At 44.5% G+C, this 23430-nt stretch overlaps 1 protein-coding gene across 1 annotated transcript; it reads left to right on the top strand.

The window, feature by feature from the left end:
- Positions 1-9071: 9071 nt before the first annotated feature.
- CDK1 (cyclin dependent kinase 1) lies at positions 9072-23093 on the top strand (the record flags this gene model as incomplete). Its single annotated transcript, XM_082285761.1, has 8 exons — positions 9072-9188; positions 15582-15632; positions 17042-17198; positions 18254-18377; positions 18768-18938; positions 19497-19660; positions 19787-19928; positions 22980-23093. The coding sequence occupies exons 1-8, from the start codon at positions 9134-9136 to the stop codon at positions 23091-23093; spliced, it is 978 nt and encodes a 325-aa protein (XP_082141887.1). The 5' UTR covers positions 9072-9133.
- Between the last annotated feature and the right edge of the window lie 337 nt (positions 23094-23430).

Here is a 23430-nt window from a genome sequence, read left to right as displayed (position 1 = left end):
CAAAAAACATGGAAGAGAAAGTTCTGTGCTGTGTAAGAGTATTTGGAAGTAAGGCACCTGAATGACATGTTGATGGTACAGCTTGAATTCCCAGCTGAGGATGCAAGCACCAAGTCTGAGACCAAGACAGCCTCGAGATCAGCCTTGTGAGCTACATATGCTCCCATTTATAAAAGCTGAGCCCCTGCACTGGTTGCTGCTGTTTCACATGGCAAATGTTTACGAGGTGGATGCCATTCAGGAGGCCCTGGCCTTTTCCTTATTCACACCAACTAACTCGCACTAGAGGCTCCTATCACAGAGTAAGGCTGCCTCATGCATTTGCAAAGTCATGACCTGTGAAATTATTTGCCCTGTCAGACAAATGCATATGTGCTCTCTCTGCAGTATTCTTTGAACAGGAGCAAGCAGAATCCAGATATAGAGAGGAGTATGAAAGGAAATTGGTTCTGCCATCAGAGATTTAAAACACTGAATCGCACTTCTAGATCGTCCACCTGCACAATGGGGTCGTGTCTGTGGCACAAGTCATTACTTTCACTAATTTAAAGCCCAGTGAAATTTGAACACAATCTCTTCATAGCTATTATGCCTAAAATCTCCGACAGCTTCAAGAGAGCAAGCCTAGGTGTATGTAATGTTCTCAGCTAAGCGTTGTGAGAGGCTGTTAAGAACATCTTCCATCTTTGTCTTCTTTATCTTACCACACTTTAAAGACAACTTGCTCCACAGTGCTGGGTGATACACGTACCAGTTTATGCACCTGGGATGTTGCATAACATACTCATATGAGTGGAGATATGGGGAAATAACACAATTGCTGTGCCTGAACTCTAACCTCTCTGATCTTGACTTACAGAAATGGCCTGAGATACCCACCAAAATAAAACACAATACAATTTATCTGTTTGAATAAAATATAAAAATACTCATACAGAGTCCCCCTCTTTTTATTTTTAGGGTTGTCAATAAACTGCTTGCCTTTACAGAACAGGAGGGTAAGTCACTGAATAATGAGGTCACTGGAGGGTAAGTAATGAATAATGTTTAAGTTTTAAGAAAGTTACCAAGTTTATTCATTCCTCTAGTATTCCCTTGAAAGACTGTGATAAAGTCAGCACTACTCCTTGTTTGGCCAAGTTAATTAACCTCTCCCTTAATACCCATCACATGATAACTACTGTATGTTACTACTGCTACTTTTTAATATTACAGAATACTTACACCTATAATTAGATGCCCTTCTGCTTTCCCTGAATGCAGTATTGATTGTCAGAACAGAAGACCAGCTGACTCGCCCTTTCTGTTCAGTTCCCAGTGTTCCATTATACCACAAAGATACAATTTAAAGAGCACACTCCCCCCTCACCACACACACGAATCATTCTTTACCTCCTCACCCAACATCACACATCAACCCCAAAACCACCTCCATAAAAGGGTCAGTCCAGCATTAGAGAAGGAATCAGCTTCTTGGGATTCCCCCACAACAGAAACAGAAAGCTCCCAAAGAAGAGAAAAGTTACAAAGATTCTAACTGCTCAAATTAACTCTCCTCAATAAGCAGCACCTGCACCTCCCAGGAGCCTGGCTTTTGTGCTTTTAAAATCACCTGTGGGTCCACACATAGATCAGATTATCGCAGTGAGCAAAGGCTAAAAAGCAATTATCATTTTCCAGCATTGTCAGTCCCGTTCTGCAGTGTGACCAGGAGTTCTTTGCACAGTTAAGTCCAGCAACCTCGGGATGAATTTTCTGCGACCTAAAGCTGAACAGGTGTTCTGAGGAAACTGAATCTGCACAGAAACCGCTCTGTTGGCCAAGGCAGCACTAAACTATTAAATGGACAGAAACAAGTCTGGAATTACAGGATGGAAAGGAGATCTTAAATAAAATCATCCCCATGCACACACAAACCACACCCCGCCCTCCCTCTCCCCCCTCCAAAATAAAAAGGAGGGCAAGAAACAGAAAAGCAGATAATCTTCTAAGAGTGAGACACATGCAACAAAAATCTACAGATTAGTAAAATGGGTCAAAACCAAGTTAGAGCTGTTTGCATAACATGTCTGTGAAAAGAGAGGTTTCCCACCACAGGCGGCTTCAGACTTCCACATTTTAAATTCAGAAGAAAAACAGAGACAGCTGCTTGAACATCTTCCTAGTGCTAAGGAATTCCTCACAAACTACATCATCAGCACCCTCAATACAGGAAGAGGCAGAAAATACGACCCCACAGAAATAAAAGCAGAGGAACTTCTGCTGGTTATTAGGCCAGGGTGTGGTCATTCATAACCATGATGATTTCTGTTTTGTAATAGAGCAAACTAATTGTCATGGAAGCTAGAAATTCCATATTCCTTTCTTTAAAAGGCAGACGTGCTTAAAATACGGTACTAGTAACAACAGCATGCAAAGATCATAAAACTAGTTTACACCTGTTCTGTGCACATCATCTGAAAATTACCTTTATTAAAATTCCTTTAAAAGTGTTTTCCAAAATGGAAAATATCACAGAGGTTTTAAAACCTAAAAACCCAGTCTCCATGAAGACTGTGGTAAGAAAGCAGCTCTCCTACAACATTCATATGCCATCAACTCCTCTGTCATTGCAGAATGTTATTTCAGATTCTCCTATTAAAAGGAGCTGTCATCACAGCTTGTTTAAGGTAATAACAGGTGAGTGCAGAAGCTCAGCCAGGCCTTGCTTTAGCAGTAGCACATAGGGCAAAAGGAAATACGCATGGCTACAGCTGTGCAGGACTCCTTTCATTAGCTCACAGCATTTTCCAAGTCATGATCAGATAGGATCAATAACACCTTCTGATAAAGTCACAATGCATACCTCAGATATTATATGGAAAGTTTGAAGAATTTCTCCTCTGAAGGGCACCAACCTCAGCATGCCCTTGGAGGAGAACAACTTCCTGAATTTTAAAAAGTGATTGAAGTATGGTGCCCTTTCCTCCCCAAAGAGTCAGTGGGAACTGAAGCTTTAAGCTAAGAAATTCAATATAATCAAGTAGCTAATAGTAGATTCATTTTTGTGGGATATCCCAGGGCAGTAGAGAAGAAATAGCAGGCACTACTCCGAGACTAACCAGGGTGGGTTCTGCTCAAGAGGCTACTAAAACTGGGCAAGGCTCTAGGAGTGCACAACCATCACATGAACAGTGAGGCAACGACTGACAAAAGCACAACGAGGTTTCTCAGGATTTCATAATCACACTAATAAATACTTTATTGAAGCAGTTTTCTTTGCTGTCCTCTTCATCCTCCTCAGAGTTACAGAGCCTGTAGCTGCATCGCCATGGCAAGGGCAGCAGAAACACACAGTGTGAGCAGCTATTATTTTCTATGTATTTTATGTGCACGCTGATGTCATTCAACAGCTGAGAGAGCAAAAGTGATGAGAACCAACCAGCAGACAGCACATGTAACTCATCAAAAGAGTAGCAAAGTTCTGGCATTTAGCGACTACTGAATATGACAGTAACAGTTCCTACTACTTTTCCCCCTCCTCCCTAGATTACAAAAAAAAGGAACATTTCCTTTCCCATTTTTGCCCAATTTCCAAAATTTTTTAGAGAAGAAAGGAATGGAATCTAAACTAGTTTTATCAAATTGAAGAAAAAATATGTTTTAAACTATTTTGAAGGATTTGTTTTGGAAAATTCAAGCTTCAAAACTCCCCTTCTTAGGTATGTCAGCATCATAAATAGCTATTTAACACTACACATGTCAGAACTCAAGCCTAAAACCCACAGAAATATAAAATATTACCCTCATGCCTCTGATTCTACATCACTCCATGCCTCTGGAGAAAGCTAATAAGTGCCACCAGCTGTTAAAAAAAAAAAAAAAAAAAGGAAAAGAAGTCAGTCTTCCTTAGGCCAAGTCCTTGCCAAACTCCCTTAAAGAGCTAATGAAACTTTGCCTGATTAAAGATTGCAAAACCACAGTTTTCTCAGAATTAATGCAACATGCCAGGTCTTATTTTGTCATCCCAAGAGCCATGCCAAGCAGGAGCACAAGTACCATTGTCAACAGCTTATCACAAAACTTAAGGTATATGGGAAATATTCACACACTCCAGACAACACAGAGTGGCAAAAATAACTTTTAATAGGTAATCACCCACTGGATTACTATGTCAATAGTTTCTACATGATGTCAAGAGCACTGAATTTTGAGAAACAGAGTATATAAGAACAGAACTCCAAGAGCATGGAGTGGAGGGGGAAAAAAAAAAATCAAAAATTAAGCTGCTAAAAATGTAGGCTAAAACCAGAGTAAACAACAGGGGTGGGAATTTGCCTGCATAGAACAATTGTCTAGAACTGAGGCTCAGGTGGTCTGGTCTATATGCTACACAGGCAGGGGCTTGGGAGGGTTGTTTAGAGTTTTAGTTAACTGCAAAACTGCCATTTTCCCCAAAGTTTTCAATGATTGAAGAGCATTTGCATGTATTATTGTTTTTCAGAGTAGCTATGATTGGATTTGCAGTCTTACAGATCACACTTAAAAGCTTATTCTGGGAAATAAACCTTCCATTTTAGGAGTAAATAATTATTTTTGTTATTTGATAACAACATGTCATACTTGAACAGCACTTAAGTTTTCTCCTCCCCCTGCACAACAACTTGACCACTGTCTCCTCTCTTCCCACAAACACCCCAGTTTTAAGCTAAAAGTGGCAAAAAGTGTAAAAGTTTGTCATTTCTAAAGTTCAAAGATCTCTTACAATCCCCAAATTTTCAGTACCTTAAATACACCAACTAGAAACACTCTGGAACAAAACACAGCACTGTAGGTGACCTACAAGCATAATTAACTTCTAGGCATTGACTCTAATAGTACTCATGGTGTTGAGGCCAAGAGCTGTCAAAACAAAAAGAACTAAAACAAGAATGTACATTCTAGTCTTCCTGTCACGTTTTAAAAACACAGGCTTCTGAGCAAAACATTTTGGAAAACACTGAAGTGAAATAAAGACCAAAGGGCCATCCAAATAATCAGCAGCAAAGTACTGCAGGACTATAAACAACCTTGAATAACAAGTTATTTTCTTTTCTTATGCCATTAATAATTTTGGCTCTGCAAAGCCTGGAAATTGTCTTATGAAAAACTGTAACTAGATTTTTTTTTTTTTCAAGGAAAATATTTAGTCACACAATAATTCACATGATTTTTGCAAATCAGTGCATTCTAACAGATAGAGCTCATTATCACCAAAAAGAAAAACGTGACCAATAAATTAGGATCTGGAAAAGATGGGACAGGTGACAGGTTTTTCAGTAATGGAAATTCCCAACCTCATCTTCTGGCAGGTATCAACAGAGCACCAGCATATGACAGTACAGTATAATTCAGAACAGAAATCAAGCAATGAGCATTAGGCAATTCCCACGGAAATCAGAGAGAGATTTATGGAGGCAGAAACAATTTTGTAAGGAACTCATCAACCAACACTGACTATGTTGAAGTTTGTCCCCATTTCCAACAATTAATAGTGTCTCAAAGTCTCAGCATCTTACACACCCAAAATTTAGAGCCTGATCTAAGTCTTCCCAAAGCAATGGGAAATCTGCTGCCCTTGGTGGACCAAAGGATCAGAGGGCCAAGCTGAGTCTGCCCGCTGGTCCTGAGATTACTCCAAGCCCAAGATGTAACATACACAATTTGGAGACAGAGAACAGTCACTTTCTTTAAGAATGCAACACTTCCAAGCCAGCCTAGGTTACAAACCTTTTAGAGAGTAAGTTTTTAAGCTGCCCACTTTGTGAACACACAAGGTCACATTTTCTCCCTTTATCCTTGAGACAACTGTTGAAAAAGAGGCAAAAAGGCCTGGAGCTCTGACACGACAGTAAGAAGCACTGTCTCCTTGTTCTGGGAGCTTTCCTTCAAAACAAAAGACTCACAAAAAGAAGAGGGGCTGGGCAGGGGGAACAGCATCTTGCCCAGCCAGAACTTCGAGGGCCTGGCTGCCAGAGCAGTGACTTACTTCTAGTTGGTCAGTCCTCCTGGGGTGTTAATTTACATTCCATTTCAAAGCACGAACACCACACAGATTTGAGGGGGAAACATGAGAAACCATAACAATCTACAGTAAAAGAGATAATATTCCATTTTCTGTGTCCAGTTAAGCGTTTCAAGTAGTAGCAAAAGCAGTGTTAAAAGCAGGAAAGTCTAATGATTCAAAAGATACCAACTTTAGGGGGAAAAAAAAAAAAAGAAAGAATAAAGCTTATTCAGCCTTGATTAATTATAGCTTTAATCTTGAAAGTTTTCAGTTTTAGTTTCAGGAGTTCTGGGCATATAGCCCAAAAAAAAAAAGGGGGGGGGGGGGGGTGAGAGATAATTCAGTTATCATACTTTCCCAGTCCCTTTTCACTAAACTTACTTCTTCTGGGAGAAGTGTCATTTCGCCAGTCAAGCATTGTGTGTAAGAAGCCAGAATGTGCTCTTTCTTTGCCCTGAGAACACTAGCCTTCACAGTTAAAATGGATTATGCCATTTGTGTTCATCAGGAAGAATGTGGGACCAGTCCACTCACCCACAACACGAGGCAGCACTTGTGAGAGCAATAAACAGAGAGTGATCACATCGAATACCTGGGGGAGCACAGCAGCAAAGCTCCTTCACCTGACCCTGTGGCCTGGGTCTAACCCCTGCGGAGGAGGGAGGGCCAGGGAGAAAAACAACTCCTGTGGCCGCTTGTGCCACGGTGAAATGAAGCCTTCAACAGCCCCTTCTCTTTACCTGCCCTGCAGCAATGCTGAAGGTGGCTTGATGCGGATGCCCCTGCGCAGCCCCCAGGTGCCCGGGAGTGAGGCAGCCCTCACCATCCCCTACAGCGACCCGCACACAGCTGGGTGCGGAGCCAGGCAGGGATGGGGGAGCCTCCAGCCCTTACCTGGGCAGGTTTCAGCCTCTGCCCCACAAGTATATCGCTACCACATGACAGAGGCGTGAAACACGAGCAAGGCAGAGACGCAAGGCACACGCAACACACCTGCGTCCCGAAGCGCCGCATTCCCCGCAGAGCGGGGGCACTGACGCGGGGTGCCGTGGTGTTTTGGGAGACGTTCTGGCCGCCGCTTGCCCCGGCAGAGGCAGAGCAGCGCGGCGCTCCCGGCTCCAGCCTCGCACCTGGGCACAGCCCGCTCCCCTCCCGCCGGACCCGCCGCTCGCAGCCGCCGGGCGCTCACCCCGCGCTGCCCCGCAGAGAGAGGAGGAGGCGGAGGGAGGGAAGAGGAGGAAAAGCAGAAAGAGCCGCGGGTGCCGCACGCCCGCCCTCACCCCACCCGAGGGCTGTGCGCTCACCTGGTCCCTGCCGCCCCGTGCCGCGGGACGCGAGGGGAAGGAGCAGGAGGAGGAGGAGGCCATGTTGCAGCGCTCCCAGGCTGCGCTCCTCACCTCGCCCGGCCGCCCCGGGCTCACCCCAGCGCCGGGCCGTCCTGCCCGCGCTGCCGCCCCCGCAGGTGGGGCCGGGCTCGCCGCGCTCTCCTCCCGCGGCGGGCAGGGCACGGGGGGCGGGCGCGCTGGCTCCGGGACCGCCGCCCCGTCCCGTCCCGTCCCGCCCCGTGCCTGGGGCCGGCCGCGCCGGAGGTGCCACAGGGCGGGAGCAGCGCCCCGAGGTCCGCCCCGCTGGGAAAGCGGGAGAGTGGCCGCTGCCGGGAGCTCCCCCTCAGCCGCCCGCACCTGCACCACGGCTCACCTGGAGACGGCGAGCTGCGCTCTGCCCGCCGAGCGCCCTCAGGATGCGGGGGGGAAGGCTCAGCTGAACTTTGTTAAACAAAACTCCAAAGCCAGCCAGGTCCGCGCGCTGGGCGCTGATGAGCTCCGTACCGCAGCTCTCGCTGGTTTTCCCTCAGGAGTGCCACAGGTGTAGTGTGTTCACTGCAATGCAAATGCGAAACCGCTCGCACCTGAGCGGCGGCGGGAGAATGGCCATCGGGAGCTGCGCCTGAGGATAAGGATTAGCTGATACTCCCTCAGAACGCGCTTGAGCCTGACTGGGTCAGTCCTGGTTTCCCTCCCCCCCCCCCCAGCCCAAGCTGAGGGCTGTACAAACCTTACAGGTGAGATCCCGCGGTGATCAACCCAGCGGTTAGTTCTGCTTGTACTTTTTCTTAGTTTAAAAAAATGTCTTAATCAATCTCATTAAAATGTGCTTTATCACAGCATAAAATTGTGAAAGTATTGTAAAAGCAATTAGTTTTGACTTAAATTACTTATCATTACTTCTCACAAGGTTGTCCTGGTGCATCAACCCATTTTCCTGTTTTAATTAGAACTTGATTTACCCATTAGTAGTGGTGAAACACAACAAATGGTAGTAAGCACTAATTTACCAAGAAATATTGGTGATAACACTATCATCCAGTTAGTTTTCCTACCGTGGGCCTTGGTACTGTAGGTGCAATTTACGAAACACGCACCCAGCTGTATAAACTGACTATAGGTGTTTATACATCTTCGGATATTGTGTAACTAATTGCTTGTCACTCCCTCTCTCATGTGTAAACTTTTTTCTTTATATACAGAGCCAAATAAAAATATTTAACCAAAGACCTTGGCTGTGTCTCACATGGAGAAGGTAATTCCCCAGAATGTTTTTATCCCTCTTATTTTGGATGTGACTCATTTCCTCAACCCACTCGGAGAACTGGGAGCCAGAGGAGACTTGGGGGGGAGGGGAGAAGGATCACAAGCTCGCTGTTGGCTAAAAGCAGGCATGAAGCAAGGCTGGTCACATTCACTGATGGGCAGTGGCAATTAGCAGTTCTGTGGCTGGGTCACACATTGGTTTTATACAGCTCATGTACCACACCATCACTGCATACCATCTTCTATTGCTCTTTGGGAAGCACAGTTATCCCTTAAATGGGATTTGCAGACTGAAAAAGAAAATAACACCTTAAGGAAAAAAATTGGTTTTACTTGAAATGAAAAGTGGTTTTTAACTCTACTTTTACAATTGCTAGGAGGAGGAATATTTAAACAAAGTCAAGTGTGATGTGTACATGTAAATCCAGATTGTATTTCCACAGGCTTAGAAACCTCACTTGTCTCATCTACACTCCCACCTGGAAGACTATAGCTTTTTTTTTTTTTGGCAGCTGGAATGATACCTGGAGGGAAGGAAAAGTTAACTTCCCTTACTTCAGGAGATGTTTCAGGTCAGGCTTCCTGACAGAGGTTTGGAATTTAAATGTGCTGTTGCAGTGCATTTGATCTGACCGAGCAAAGTAGCGGGTGGTTGTTGTAAGATGAAAAACAGATAAAACCTGAGGTAAATTGGAAAAAAAGAAGTATGAAACAGCCATTCAAGGAAAGAGATTTTTAATGTAACTGTCTCCAAGTGAGGAATGTTGCTGATTGAGTTACACTGCTGCGGCAGACAGGGCCTGACATTTGTGCAGAGCCTCGGGGAATGGGGTTTGTGGTTGCCTTGCTCCCTGCAGGGGTGTGCTGCTATCCAGGCCGCCACACCTACCTCAAAACCAGCCCCTTCCAGCCACCAGGCACTGCTTGCCTGCATCCAGGCTGAGGGAGCTCCAAATGTGAGCCTGACTGCACCTCCCCTGCTCTCATGCACCCAAACATAAGTTAAACATGCTTTATTGGGTTCTGCCATTTTAATTCTTGAATTGTAAGCTAAGTGAAATGCAAAAACTAAAATCAGGAACCAGCCAGGTGACCTGGGTCAGCTTTGCCCAGCTGAAGTTAATGGGAGTTTTGCCAAAGACTTTGGTGGAGCCTGGCTTTTTGCCCAGATGCTCCAAAGAAATAAAAGGCACCTTTTTTTCCTCTGCCCCCAGGTTTGATATATATATGCTGTTCACCTTTCTCATTGAATTACAATTATGAAAATAAAATCCAGGTTGGATGTTCATAAGTATTTCTCTAGAGGTATATATGAAACCAGCTGTGTGTCCCACGATGAAGAAAGATCCACAGTGACAGCAAAGCATTCCCTGCTGTGGGAAAGGAGTTTGGTGAAGTCAGAGCTGGGGGAAGATTTCAGTCCAGCAGTCACACATTTCAGCCCCTGGAAGCCACCCCAATAAGCTCAGCAGGGACTCTGTGCACCCCTCTGCTCCCTCCCACAAGGTCCCCACACACCACACTCTCCCCTCAGTCCTCTTTGTGTGCTGAGATGTTAATTTCCATGATTTTCAGCTAAGTTTTTCTCCAGGAAGGTACAAACCCATGAATAACCAGTGACAGCTCCTTCTATCTACAATATCTCCTTGTTTGAAATTCGAAGGAATTTGAAATGAAGGAGTGGTTTATGATATGTTCATTATTGCAATCATATCAATATTCGGGATTTTCAGGTAAAGTGATTTCGTGCTTGTTACAAAAAAAAACCCCTTAAAAATAATTTGAACCTAAATTCAAATACTTAAAGTGCATTTAAAATATTTATATTAATGCTTTAAGGAAACATTGACAATTTAATTCTTTTTTCTAAGCAGCTTCCATCCTTTTATTTTCAAACACTTCTCAGGAGCTTTTTGTCTTCTGGCATTCTATCAAAACACTAACGGCCAAATGAGAGCAGCAGAGAAGTTATCCATGTTTCATGATAGTAGGAACTGTCCTGCATAATGAGATTTATCAGGTTAAATGTATCACCTGAAATATGCATTAGAGATATTATCCCTCTAATACTATCTTGCATTCCTAAGTGCTAGTACATCTCTCTTACTGTACTTTTGCATTTGTCATGTTAACAAAATTATCTTTGAGTTCTAATAAATGTTAAAATAAGTCAATCAATGTTTCTATTTATCTGCTTTCGAGCACAGTGAACACAACCTATTTGAGATACCCTCATTAGTATTCACAAACCAGTTGACCTTTGTTAGTCCCATCATTATGTAAAAGACAGAATACACTTCTTTTCTTCCTTACAGTGATGTTATTGCTGAGGAGAATATGATTAATATATGGAAGACAAGATGATATTGACTCTTGCAGCTGCCCTCTGCTCAGCAGAGAAGAAGTTGTTCAGAGCATTACACTGGGTTCTCAGCCATGAATACAACTGTAATGCCATAATCCGAGCTTGGCATTGTTGCTCTGATCCCGTGTGCCTTGCACAAACAGTGCTGCAGTTCAGGCAAGTGGAAGTCTGAGGTTTTAATATATGTGCCCCTTGGTCATTTATATAAACAAAATGTAATTAACATTGTGTTGTCAAGGTAGACCTAGATTCCTTTGCTGTTTTCCTTGGAGGTTTCCCTCGGTTCTGCACTTGGATGATCCATGTTTTGCTGTAAAGGGGAGCAGCAGTCCTAGGGATTCCCACGTGCGTCTATCTGTGACTCAGTTGTCAGCACGCTCACTGCTGCTGTTCCTTCAAGCAGAACAGTAAACCCCTTCAAACACAAAAGTCACGGCAAATACAGTTGTATTGCTTGTCTCAAGCAGCATCATTAGCTCCTGCCATGTCCAAAGCAATGATCAACCGAGATAAGCACTATCCAGTCAGAAAGGAGGCGTGATTTATATCCTAAGGACATGCAGACAACAGCGAGAGGGAGGAAAACGCAAGGTAAGCAGAACTGTCAGACTGGTGTTTGACAAATTAATGCCACGTCGAGTCTATGCTTCCATGCACTCGGCCTCCTAAGCAAGGCAGCTGGAGCTCAAAGAGAGGGCCACAGGCTGAGGGCAAGGCGGCCTCTGCTACTCCTGGAGGACACCACTGCACACAACAGCACTCTGCATTGCTCTGAGGTGTTGGCACGGCCACCAGTCCACCCAACACGGAGACCACAGCAAAATAATGTCCCTGAGCTGCTCACCTGATGAAGCCAGCACAGCCTGGGAACTGAGGCAGAGCCACAGGAGCTGACACAAAGGCAGGGGCAGTGATGCTGGGCTTCGAGTGCAGCAGCGATCAGACGGATCTCAAAGCCGTCCGCCTCCCAGACCTTTTCTAAAGGTATCAAAAAGGCTAAAGTTGTCACCTGAGGTGCTGACCGAGGGGATGACCAACCACCTCAAGCCGATCACAGCGCTGTGTGCTGCTGGCTCATGGAGAAGTCTCCTCACATGTGAAACAAGTGGGGGTCCTTCGCAAGAGAGAGCTGTTCTTCAACCAGCTTTCCTTCTGGTGCCTCGTGGTCTTCCCCGCTGAAAGCCCATGACACAATGGGATGTATGGAAAAAGATGTATTCTCAAAGAGTTTGAAAATTCAGCGAGCACTCTGAGAATGAATAGTTAGTGTCCAGCAGGAAGGACAGTCAGAGCACAGCTAAGAAATACTTGTGTGTATATAAACTAAAGCTAGAAAAAAAGATCTCACTTTCAAGGATATTCAGATCAGTGTATTCAGTACTTTCAGACACAGTATATTTTATATATAATCCCCATATATTTTAATATAACTTATATTAATTTATAGTGCTAAATATTTATGATACTGCAAGACCACCAACCCCTGTAAATTAACTAAGGTTAGCATATGTCTAGGACTTCCAAGACATGTTTTCTTTTTCTCTGAAGGAAAAGATGGAATTTGGCCACCTTCCTAAGGTTCTTGGATAAGGACTAGTCCAGCAGTAGTAGCTCCAGCCCCTGCTGGCTATAGGAAGCAATTCCCCCAAAGCCGCAGAACACATTGATAATGCTGCTGGTGCAGAGCCAGGCCTGAGGGATGTGTCCCACACTCTACCTGAGCTGTGCAGCTGATCCATGTGCACTGCTGTGCCCAGACTGTCCTGGCTGCTTTGGACTTGTTACACACACAGAGCACAGAAATTCTCTGCCACGGTGCAGGGCAGAGCACATCAGGCTCTTTTCCTATGAATAACCGCAGAAGATGCGAGGCCGTGTTCCCATACGGAGTTTCCCGGACATACAGAAGCCTCGTTCTAGGCAGGTAAATTCCCAGCAAGTGGTGGGAATACAGGATTCAAAGTAAACAGAGACCCGCAAGCATGCGCACCACCTGCTGCAAAAATTCCCCAGGAGGGAGGGGAAAGTGCGGGGGCTTTACCCCTGAAACGCACTGGGGGGAGGAGCGGGACGAGCTGCCTTTCGCCTTTGCCATGGGGCAGGGATGAGAAGGAGGAAGTGTACCATAAACAGTCCTGCCTCCTGGAATCACCCTCCCAAAGAAATGCTTTAAGGGAGAGGCTGCACGTTTTTGTTCGCAGCAGCCTGCCCTGCTTACATTTAAGACAAGCAGCAAAGCCGTCCTTCAAGAGTGTTGTAAACCAGTGCAATGAAGTAATTAAGAAAAGCAGTAACACCAGCGGTGTGGAGTGGTGCCTGCGGCACACCCCTGCAGGAACTGTAGGTTTCCACAGGAGCTGCCGGTCCAGGAGTGTCGGTGCCGACGGGAAACAGGTGCCAGAGTGGGTCAGCATCATCACAGAATGCACAGCGGAACTGTCCTGCAGGGGAAAGACTTGTAAAACTAGAAACACGGGACCTTCACTAATCTATTCAGCATTTCGGTAAGAAAATTTGTTTGGAGTAGTATTTTCCCCGGCTTTTTGCTAATTCATGTGTACTGTAGTACCACTTTCCTGGGTATTGGTGGAGAGATGTCGCAGCTGGCAGAGGACTCGCTGAGCAGGGCCCACAGGTGCCCCTCTTAATTATGTCTCCGACCCTTCTTTTAGCAGCTGGAATAGTACAGGGACTAATCTTTCTTAATCTGGGAGTAGGGATACAGAACTTTAATTTTCCTACAGACACATGTCCCAGCTTCTGGGGAATTAAGTTACCCAATGACCTTTTATTAATGCATATGCTTTAAAAGCAGCTCCCAAGGCCACAGCAGCATTTCCCAGATCAGCACCCGTGCAGCCTGAAATAATGAATTTGTGCTCTGGCGGGCCACGGCATCCAAATCTAACAGACTTGATTAAAAAGAGCAGCTGCAGCCAGAGCCTAGCCTGGTCCAAACACGATGATACTTTCCAAACCATGCCAACAGCCCAAAGTGTTATTCCAGCGGTACCCAGTGTCCAGTGATTTAAAGTTGATCAAGCAACTGGAGCATCTCTCTGAGGAGGGAAGGCCGAGGAAGCTGGGGCTGTTCAGCCTGGAGCAGACAGCTGAGAGGCAACATCATCCGTGTCTGCTCAGAGCAGGGACCAGGCGCTGCTCCTTGGGACCAGCAGTGGCACAAGAGGAATGGGAAGGAACTGATGCCCAGGAGTTCCACCAGAGCACGAGGAGGAACTCCACTGTGCGGTGACCGCGCACTGGACAGGTCTTATTCGCTGGAGACATTCCAGAACCGTCTGGCCGCGAACCCGTGCCATGTGCTCTGGGACGGCCCTGCATGAGCGGGGAGGTGGGACCAGGTGACCCACGGGTGTCCCTTGCAGCCTGCCCCATGCCGTGATTCTGGGGCCGTGACCAGTCCGCCCAGCGGGGCCGTCCCAGCGCCCCGTGGCACCGGCACCACCCGCCCGCGCCGCCACACTGCCTCCCCTCGCGCCGTCCACGAACCAAGGGGACGCCCGGCACATCCTCAGCTTGCCGCGCCCGGCCGCGCAGCATTTCTGTATGTTGCCCCCTCGCGGCGCCGCAAGCCGCCGTTCGGGCCTCGCGTTGGCGCGGAGCGCGCTGATTGGCCGCTTTGAACGGGCCCGGCGCGGCGCCATTGGCGGAGGGCGGCGGGCGGACGGTTCGAATGCGCGGCGGCCCCGCCCCCGCCCGCGCGGCGCTGCGGACGTGCCTGTGCGGCGGCGGCGGCTCCGCAGGTGAGCGGCGCGCGGAGGGGCCGTTGGTGCGCGCGGCCGCGTGAGGGGCAGGGGGGAGCCGGGGAGAGGGGTGCGCGCTCCCGAGCCCGGGCGGGGTCCCGCTCCCCAGCCGGGGGCACAGCGCGGCCGCCCGGCCCCTCCCGGTCTGCGGCGGGGAGCGGGGGAGCGCCCCGGAGAGCCGGGAAGGGAGCGGGGGAGCGCCCCGGGCCCGCGGGAGCGGGACAGGGGTTGGGCCGCACCGAGCGGGGCCTGCGGGGCGAGCGGGCGCTGCCCGCCCTGGCCGGAGCTGGCAGCCTCTCGGAGCCGTAGGTAACGCGGATCCGCTCGGTGTCCGGAACCCCCCGAGGCTGGTGCCGGTCCGGAGGAGCGGGGAAGGTGTGGAGTGCCAGCCCCGGCTGCTTCCTCCGCGGGCTGTGCGGGGCACTCACCCGTGCACCCCGGGCCGGTGTTCCCTGGCATGGCTAGCACCCAGTCCCCGGATTCTTACACAGTGGGATTCCTATCTGTTTCTAGCTCACTGAGTGAGTAGCTAGGTAAAAGTGGTGAGTAGGCTACGCTTTTTTCAGTTCCCTGGAGAAGCTTCCTTCAAAGATTTTTAAATATTTTTTTTCCTTGGAATCACTCGTACTTTGGGGTGTAGTTTTTCTTGCTGGAATTCTGAATAAATGTATACTGTGTTTTTGTTGAGGAGAACAGTTAAGTGTTTCACATTATGTCTTAATTATGTGAAGCACAACTCGCTTCTAAAGGCCTGGCATAGATTCAGTGACTTGTCTGTGTTCAGGACAGCAACTGTTCACCCTCACTTCCTGTTTCTTTTTTCCTGTCCATTTCAGGGACAGCCACAACAATGGATGATTACACTAAAATAGAGAAGATCGGGGAAGGTAAGTAGGAGGAACAGTGAGCTTTTAAATGCTCCAGAGTTTGAGCTATGAAGTGTCCCAGAAGCTCTATGCACTCTGCCTGTTACAGGAACCACTGAGATCCAACCAAGTGGCTAAATAAGCCTGTGGCTTACTGTGGTAGTTATCTATATCTGTAAAAGCTTTCAGCCTGTCCTTATTTTGAAAGTGACATGGTCTTTTTAAAAAACTGACCAGTGTTGAAAAGTGTCTGCCTTCATTTTGATGGCTAATGGTGTAACATTCCTCCAAAAGGGAGAAAAAATATGTTCTGTGTCTTAAAGCCAGTTTATAGTTTAGGAAAGTCCACTATTACTGTGTGTATGAACTCACCAGTTGCCCCATAATCTGTGCAATGTGTGGTTTTGCATGGAGCTGCTGGTAGGGAGTAGTATTTTCTGGATTGTTCTGCTCTGGTTCCATGTGGGCAGTGCTGGTGTCAAGGGAAAGCACAGATTGGAAGCCTCTGTGGAGAAGTGAATTTTAACAATTACTTTACGTCGAGGCACTAAGAAGATGGCTTCGATGCAGATGTTAGTCACAGCCTCCCTTTGACTGGAAATCCAGCCTGTGTTAACTGTAGGAGTCAGTGGTTTTTATAACACACTACAGAAAGCTCTAGCCTTATGTAGACTTGAAAGTTTGAAGTACATTGCTCTGAGATTGCACTCTGAGGCAATAGCAAAAGGTGTGCTTGGATCTTGCAACAAAACTTTGTAACCAAAGCCTTATGCATGAATCTTTCTGAAATAAACTAGTTTGGCCTCCTGTGAGGGATTAATGGTTCAAGAAGGGTAAAAAGAGAAGGCTTACCCAACTTGGTTCGAGTGTTCTACTTCTGTGAACACTGATGATTAAAATGGATTGATTTGAGATTTAATATTGGTTCCAGTTTCAGTTTCTGCTGAGACCCACAGCACTAGCCCCTCTCCTGCACTGAGGATTATGCCAGAGGTATTTCTACAGCTCATACCCATGGATAGCTGGATCTCAGACTGCAGAAGGAGCACTACTTCCATTTGCAGCTAAACCTTCAATGTTTTAATATGATGTGTCAATGGCAAAATCATAACCATGTATAATGATCTTGGCTGAAAGTTAATCAACTTGAAACTCAAACAGTATCTGATTTTATAACTACATCTTTCAAATATTCACCTTTCACACTTAGGCTTCTAAGCATCCTAACAAATGCTACACTTCACGGGTGGCATGCTTTAAACAAACAGAACTATTGCTCAGTTAAATGCCACAGTTAAGTAGTAGCTTGTAATCACACAAAATACTCCATTTGCAAAGACTTTTCCTATGTTAGCAGCTCATGTTTGCAATAACTTATTTGTACCTGAAGCTGGTACTTCCTATATTTGTTTCACTGTCTTTTTGTTCAGGTACCTATGGTGTTGTGTATAAAGGTCGTCACAAAACCACAGGCCAAGTGGTTGCAATGAAGAAAATACGTCTAGAAAGTGAGGAGGAAGGTGTTCCAAGTACTGCTATCCGAGAAATTTCTTTATTAAAAGAGCTGAATCATCCCAATATAGTCTGGTATGCATATACTGGTATTTAGCTAAACTCTTGGAAGGGCACTAGGTCCCATCAATCATAAATTATTTTTCCACTCATCTAGTGAGGTGCGACCTTTCTGTTTAATATAGTGTCTGCTTTGCAGTAAATAGTTCAATTCTATATTGCAGTTTTCTAGTTAAACCTTCCTCATGTTGCCTCTTTCCATTCTAGGAATGGAACAAATTTTTATTAATTTAGGAATTTCTGTAAATTATTTTCAGAGGGGTTTTTGTGAGAATGGAGGCAGCATACCCCATGAAAACTGGCTGAAGCTGTTGCTTCAGGCAGTCTCAGAGGTTTATTTGCCACCTTGGAATAGACCATTTGACTTAAGTGTTCTGATGTTCTTCCCTGCTGTTCTGTAGCAGGAATTTAGATGTGTTTTGATGCTGTCAGAGCTAGCACACCTGAGCTAGGAGTGAAACTTCCATCAGTGATGACCTGTAAAAATGATTGCAGCTATTGTCTTCCCCACAACATGCTTGCTCTTTAATGCAGCAAAATGCTTGATCTTTAATGTGCCTTAAAACTGGCCAAGTCCAGCCAGGTAGTGTCTCAATGTAGTTATTTATGCTTGGGTTTAGGAACCCCTACACTCTAATAAGGGTGAAGATGATACTTCAAAATGTGTGCAAATCCTGCTGTGTCTATTAGATTCCTATTAATATTCCCTTAAACCCTCCTAGTAATTCAGGCTCTGCTATAACAAGCCAGCTTCAAAGACAAGCTAGGCACCAACACCCACAGGTGGGGGTTTTTTTAAAGGCAACAGTTTTTCCTCAGACTCCTATGTCTGATATGGGGGAACATAAATTTAAGAGGAAGCATATCGACTTTTATCTCAGTCTGACACTATTTCAGATACACTTGATTTTCCAGATGACAGTTTAACTCACTAAGTCTGTTGTTTGAAGACTTTTAAGACTTCCATAATAGGAACCTGGAAATGTCAGCTTGTATCCCTGTTGAGAGAGGGAATGTAACTGTGAGTATGTGCATTTTGCAGTGGAATTAATGGTATACTCAATTTTTAGTCTTCAGGATGTTCTCATGCAGGATTCAAGATTGTACCTCGTGTTTGAATTCCTTTCCATGGATCTCAAGAAGTATTTGGATAGCATTCCATCTGGCCAGTATTTGGAACGTTCACGTGTTAAGGTAATGAGGACAATTCCTTAATTTCAGAGGGAATTTAAACTAAAGATGGCCTAATAAGCCGTAAGCAGCTCTTACTTTCAGTGTAATTAACTCCTTGAGGAGAAATAAAAGGTTGAATAAACAGTTGTAGATAATAAGATGAATGTGAGTTTTGCTTTCAAATGCAACTTGAAAAATCTTTTAATTACTGAGGTTGAACTGCCTTAAATTAGTCTTGAGAATTTTTGTGGCTTTTTGGTTGATATTAACTCAATATCTGCAATGTTTTGGATCTCCATTTCCTTCTACTGTGGGGAGAGCTAATATAAGGGAACACCCTTGTGTTGCAGGACCCTGACATGTACTAAAGGTAACTCCTTCCCTTCTTTCCTCCTATCTCGTCCTTTCTAGAGTTATCTGTACCAAATTTTGCAAGGTATTGTCTTCTGCCACTCAAGAAGAGTTCTGCACAGAGACTTGAAACCTCAGAATCTCCTGATAGATGACAAGGGGGTGATTAAACTGGCAGACTTTGGACTGGCCCGGGCCTTTGGAATTCCAGTGCGGGTCTACACTCATGAAGTGAGTTGGGATGTGCTTCTGGTGGTTTGGATAGTGCTTATGTGCTTCCTGCTGAGAACTGGTTATGAAACAGCTGAAAAGAATCGTGGAGATTTCCAAGTCATAAGTTAACAAAACTATGAAAAAGTTAGGTTTTGCTTTCCAAAACAGTTTTCCACCTCTTTGAGGGTTTACTCAAGGCCGTTCCAAAAGCATTTTATGAATCCCACTCACAGTGAGTCAGATGGATTCAGACTTGTTGCTCACTATCTCATAAAGGCGTTTTTGCTTTGCAAAGCACTCAAGTTTGAGGAGGCTTGTGGCTGGGTGCCAAAGGATCCTTGCTCTTAAAGAAGTCATGCAGGCATCTGCTTTTCTTGAAGTAGAGGCTACTGCAATGAAGTTGGTTTGTCTACAAATGAAGTTTGAAATGAGTATTACACTTCTAGTAAACTAAAACTTCTACTACTGGCTATTTTTACCAAAAAATGCAATGCTGCTTAATAATGAATGAGCAATTGTTCTTGCAGTCAATTAAAGGACCTGATTCCACAAACTTAACCTTTCCTTGTTCCACAGGTAGTGACACTGTGGTACAGGTCTCCAGAGGTGCTGCTGGGATCTGCTCGTTACTCTACTCCTGTAGATATCTGGAGCATAGGGACCATATTTGCTGAGTTGGCAACTAAAAAGCCACTTTTCCATGGGGATTCAGAGATTGACCAGATCTTCAGAATCTTCAGGTATGGTGAGCTGCACCTTTCCTTGCTGCCTGTGTGGCACCACAAAACAGCTGTGTGTAATTAAAAGTGTAATAGCGCATAACATTTCTGACTAAACTGCTTAATATTTTGCTTACACTTGCCCAGAGCTTTGGGGACCCCCAACAACGAGGTATGGCCTGAGGTGGAATCCCTGCAAGACTATAAAAACACATTCCCAAAATGGAAACCTGTCAGCCTTGAAACACATGTCAAAAACTTGGATAAAGATGGACTTGATCTGCTGGCTGTAAGTAGTCTGTCTTAAACTAGTGATTAAGAAACTGAGTGATTTGTTTCAAATACTCCAGAATACACAAAGCTGTACTAATGAGACATGGCTAGAAGGAAAATATGGAGCTGCTCAAGCTATCAGCAGTGGTATGACTCTTCATTCTTGTAGAAACAACACCTTGTGTGACATTCACTCCTTTCACAAGTAATACCAGACTATTCTTCATGTGAAGCAACTGTGCCTCAGCTTTTTTATAAAAATAAACCAGGCACAGCTTGAAAGTGAGGATGTGTCTTTACAAAGAGGTCTCAGTGAAGGCTTCTGCCCATCAAGTAGCTGTCACCTTCCTGCTGCCAGCACCAATTGTGATGTGGCTGTATGACTGCTGAGCCAGTTGGAAATGTTTGTTATGGTAGCATGTGGTTTAATCTAGGTGGATTCATCTTGGTTAAACTTTCATGATGGTCTTAACTGAGTAAACAAGGATGGAAACAGCTGAATGTATTGATTAGCTGAGACAAGAAACTTAGTTCAAGTCTGTCTGTAGTGTCTGCCTCAATTGCCTTTAAATTTTGAGTCAAAGGTTTTTGGCTGTGGTGTATTAACTCTTAATTGGTATTTCTTGTGTCTAGTGTGAGTTTCCTTTAGTTCTGTTGCCAGGCAGTTAAATTACTACATCAGGCTTTTAATTGGGAAGCTCTTCATCAGGCTTTTCCATTTAGTGCTCTTCCAGTCCATATGCTGCCACTGTGGGCTAATTTAAGTCACATCTTAGGTGTGCTCTTTGATGTCCTGAGGTATAATAATTGTACCTTGGTTGTCCTTTGGCTGTTCTAGAGCTGCATTTGTACAGTGCAGCCCTACATTTGGGGGCGTGGGGTGAGTGCTCTGTGTGTCTCAAGACAAGGTGACACTTCAGAACCCCTTGTACAGCAGCACCTGTGGCTCAGGGCTGTAAGCAGTCACTGAGTAGTTCACTACCCATATTGGTAATATGGCAGAATACTCTGAATGAAGCAGTGTTGCCCAAAAAGCTCAAATGGTCACATTTTCTCACCGTTTTTCTTGTGGAACAGAGCCCCAGTTCACACTGACAGCCTGAACATTTGTTAAGCATGTAGTTGTCCTGGATAGCTCTGAACCTTGCAGCACAATTGTCTTATAGAAATAAGACCACTGACAACATCTTTATTGAATCAGTTTGAAATAGAATTGTTATGGACTGTGTTTACAAACTAAAATCAATGGAATGGGCAGGAGAATCTTTTTGATACAGTTGTATGAAAAGGACCTGCCAAGGGCTCATCTGTGCTTAGGTGGGGCATCACTGTGTGAAGGCAGTGGTTGGGGCTGCTGCTAATAAAGGCAAAAAAAAAGTACTAGTTCTTCATGGTGTTAACACAATTCTAGTCTCAAAGCATGTTAAATTCTCTAAAGTCTCGTACAGTTTTGCCTTAATCCATGTTGCCATTTTAGTTTCCTGTTAGTGCCTGGTGACAGTGGTATTCCTGACTGGAATCCCTTTATGTTTCCTATAGCACTTTTAAGCCTTTAAAACCAGTAATATAACTTTAAAGGCAACAAGACTGAATAGTTCATTCCAGAGCACAAGCTCAGATATGTCAGTGAAAATGTTAATTTTTTTCTATAGACTATTGCAGATGGAATTAGTATGTAAAGGAGCTGTCTTTGAAAATGTCTTAACACAAAAAAATGTGTAATTCAAATTGTATGTGTGAGGCTGTAAATTTAAGAACTTCATAACCTAAATGGCCAGCATTTCAAAGCACTTAATGGCTGTCATAAAAAATGTTGCATTATCAAGACAGTAGATGCCAGAAAAAACTGATGTTCCAGACTCCTCAGAGAAGCTTCCTTTACTTACTCTGTCAGTTGCAGTGCTGTAGTCTGTGTCACAACATTCCTTTTTCAGAGAAATTTCCCTCTTTAGGTCAATTTTGAGAGGACCTTTGATATCAGAATTAACTAGACAACACTGTTCTGGATATAGGTAATGGGAACCTGCCACAAGGTAAAATTGGACATGCAAGGTTAAATCCAGAGGCAGCATTGCATTTGGCAGAAGTTCAGAAATGCAGATTCAGTGGTTTAAATCAACTTGAAAGACTCCCTGTAGAATGAAGTGTAAAGACAGTTAAATGTCAAGACTGAATACTGGGCAGAGTAATACTGGTTAAGTTTTGTTCTGGAAGACAGATTTGTTGTGCAGACAGGGAAGAGGCAGCTGGTGGAATCCTGATTCCTGTATTTGAAATGGTCTGTCCTTTAGTAAGGAGAAATAAAAAGACTTTGCTAGTTTTAGGTCTAGTAGCAAACTTCTGAATACTTAATTCCTTTTTTGACCCCTTGTATGATATAAGCTGTAAATACGTTTTTTTTTAATGGCTAAAAATGACCAAATTTCCTCCTGTTCTATAAAGGTCTGGGCTATTTTAATGGCAATGGCATTCACTCTTTTTGCTTATCACCTTTATTGAGGTATTCAATTGAAATATTTTATTGCAAAGAGACTCAAGTTTTAACTCAGTTTTCTTCAGTCCTACCTGCTTGTAGTCTACTTTCCAACTTGGATTTTGAAACTGAGTGATCATTCTCTTATTTTAATTGTAAAGTGCTTCACCAACCTGAGCAGAAGCAATTTAAATCATTTTTCTCAATGTCAATAACAAAACAAGTGTAAGACCACTTGCCCTTGTAAACATTTAGGGCTCTAACAGCCTAAACCTTATTAATTTCCCTCAGAAGCTGAGACAATTGTTGCTGCTTGGTTCCTGGTTCTGGATTTAGTTCAGTGGATGAGGTACCCAGATACAGGCAAGGGCTTGGTTACAGAACAGGAGGGTAAATGGGATTTTTCACTTTTCTGAGATGTTATGCACTGCTACTGACTTGTAGGGGAAATAATCTCTCCAGCTAGGAGAGCACAGAACAAAGGAGGGAAATGTCTTTATGGTACTTCTATTACTATGGTTAAGTATCTACCTCTTTAACATTATTTTAGTTCACATGTCATGAGGAAGTAAATGTTTCTTTTTTTTCTTCCAGAAAATGTTAATTTATGATCCTGCAAAAAGAATTTCTGGCAAAATGGCCTTGAACCATCCATATTTTGATGACTTGGACAAATCCACTCTTCCTGCTAATCTGATTAAGAAATAGGCCTTTGGACTAAATAATCTGGAGGGAAATAATTGTGATTATTATTTTACTCTTACGTCTGTAATTTGTATGTCTGTCTTTTTGCTCTTAAGACTGGCTGTATTCAGTTTGGTTTTGGTTTAAGTGTTATCTAAATGTAAATATTAACCTGTTAGTGCTGAGTTCAAATACAATGCAAATATTGCTGCAATTAATGCAGTCAACTTTCTATAAATAAAGCTTTAACCCCTGTGAAGGACTGAACTTATTTCCAGGCCATGGCTGTTCTGCAGGACTTGTGTTTTCTTTGGAATGCACTGGTAAGGTACCACCAGTACCAATGGCTAAAAAAAAGCTG

The sequence above is a fragment of the Coloeus monedula genome, assembly GCF_965178545.1.
Source record: "Coloeus monedula genome assembly, chromosome: 8".
Lineage (NCBI taxonomy): Eukaryota > Metazoa > Chordata > Aves > Passeriformes > Corvidae > Coloeus > Coloeus monedula.
This window is presented reverse-complemented; position numbering and strand designations above follow the sequence as displayed.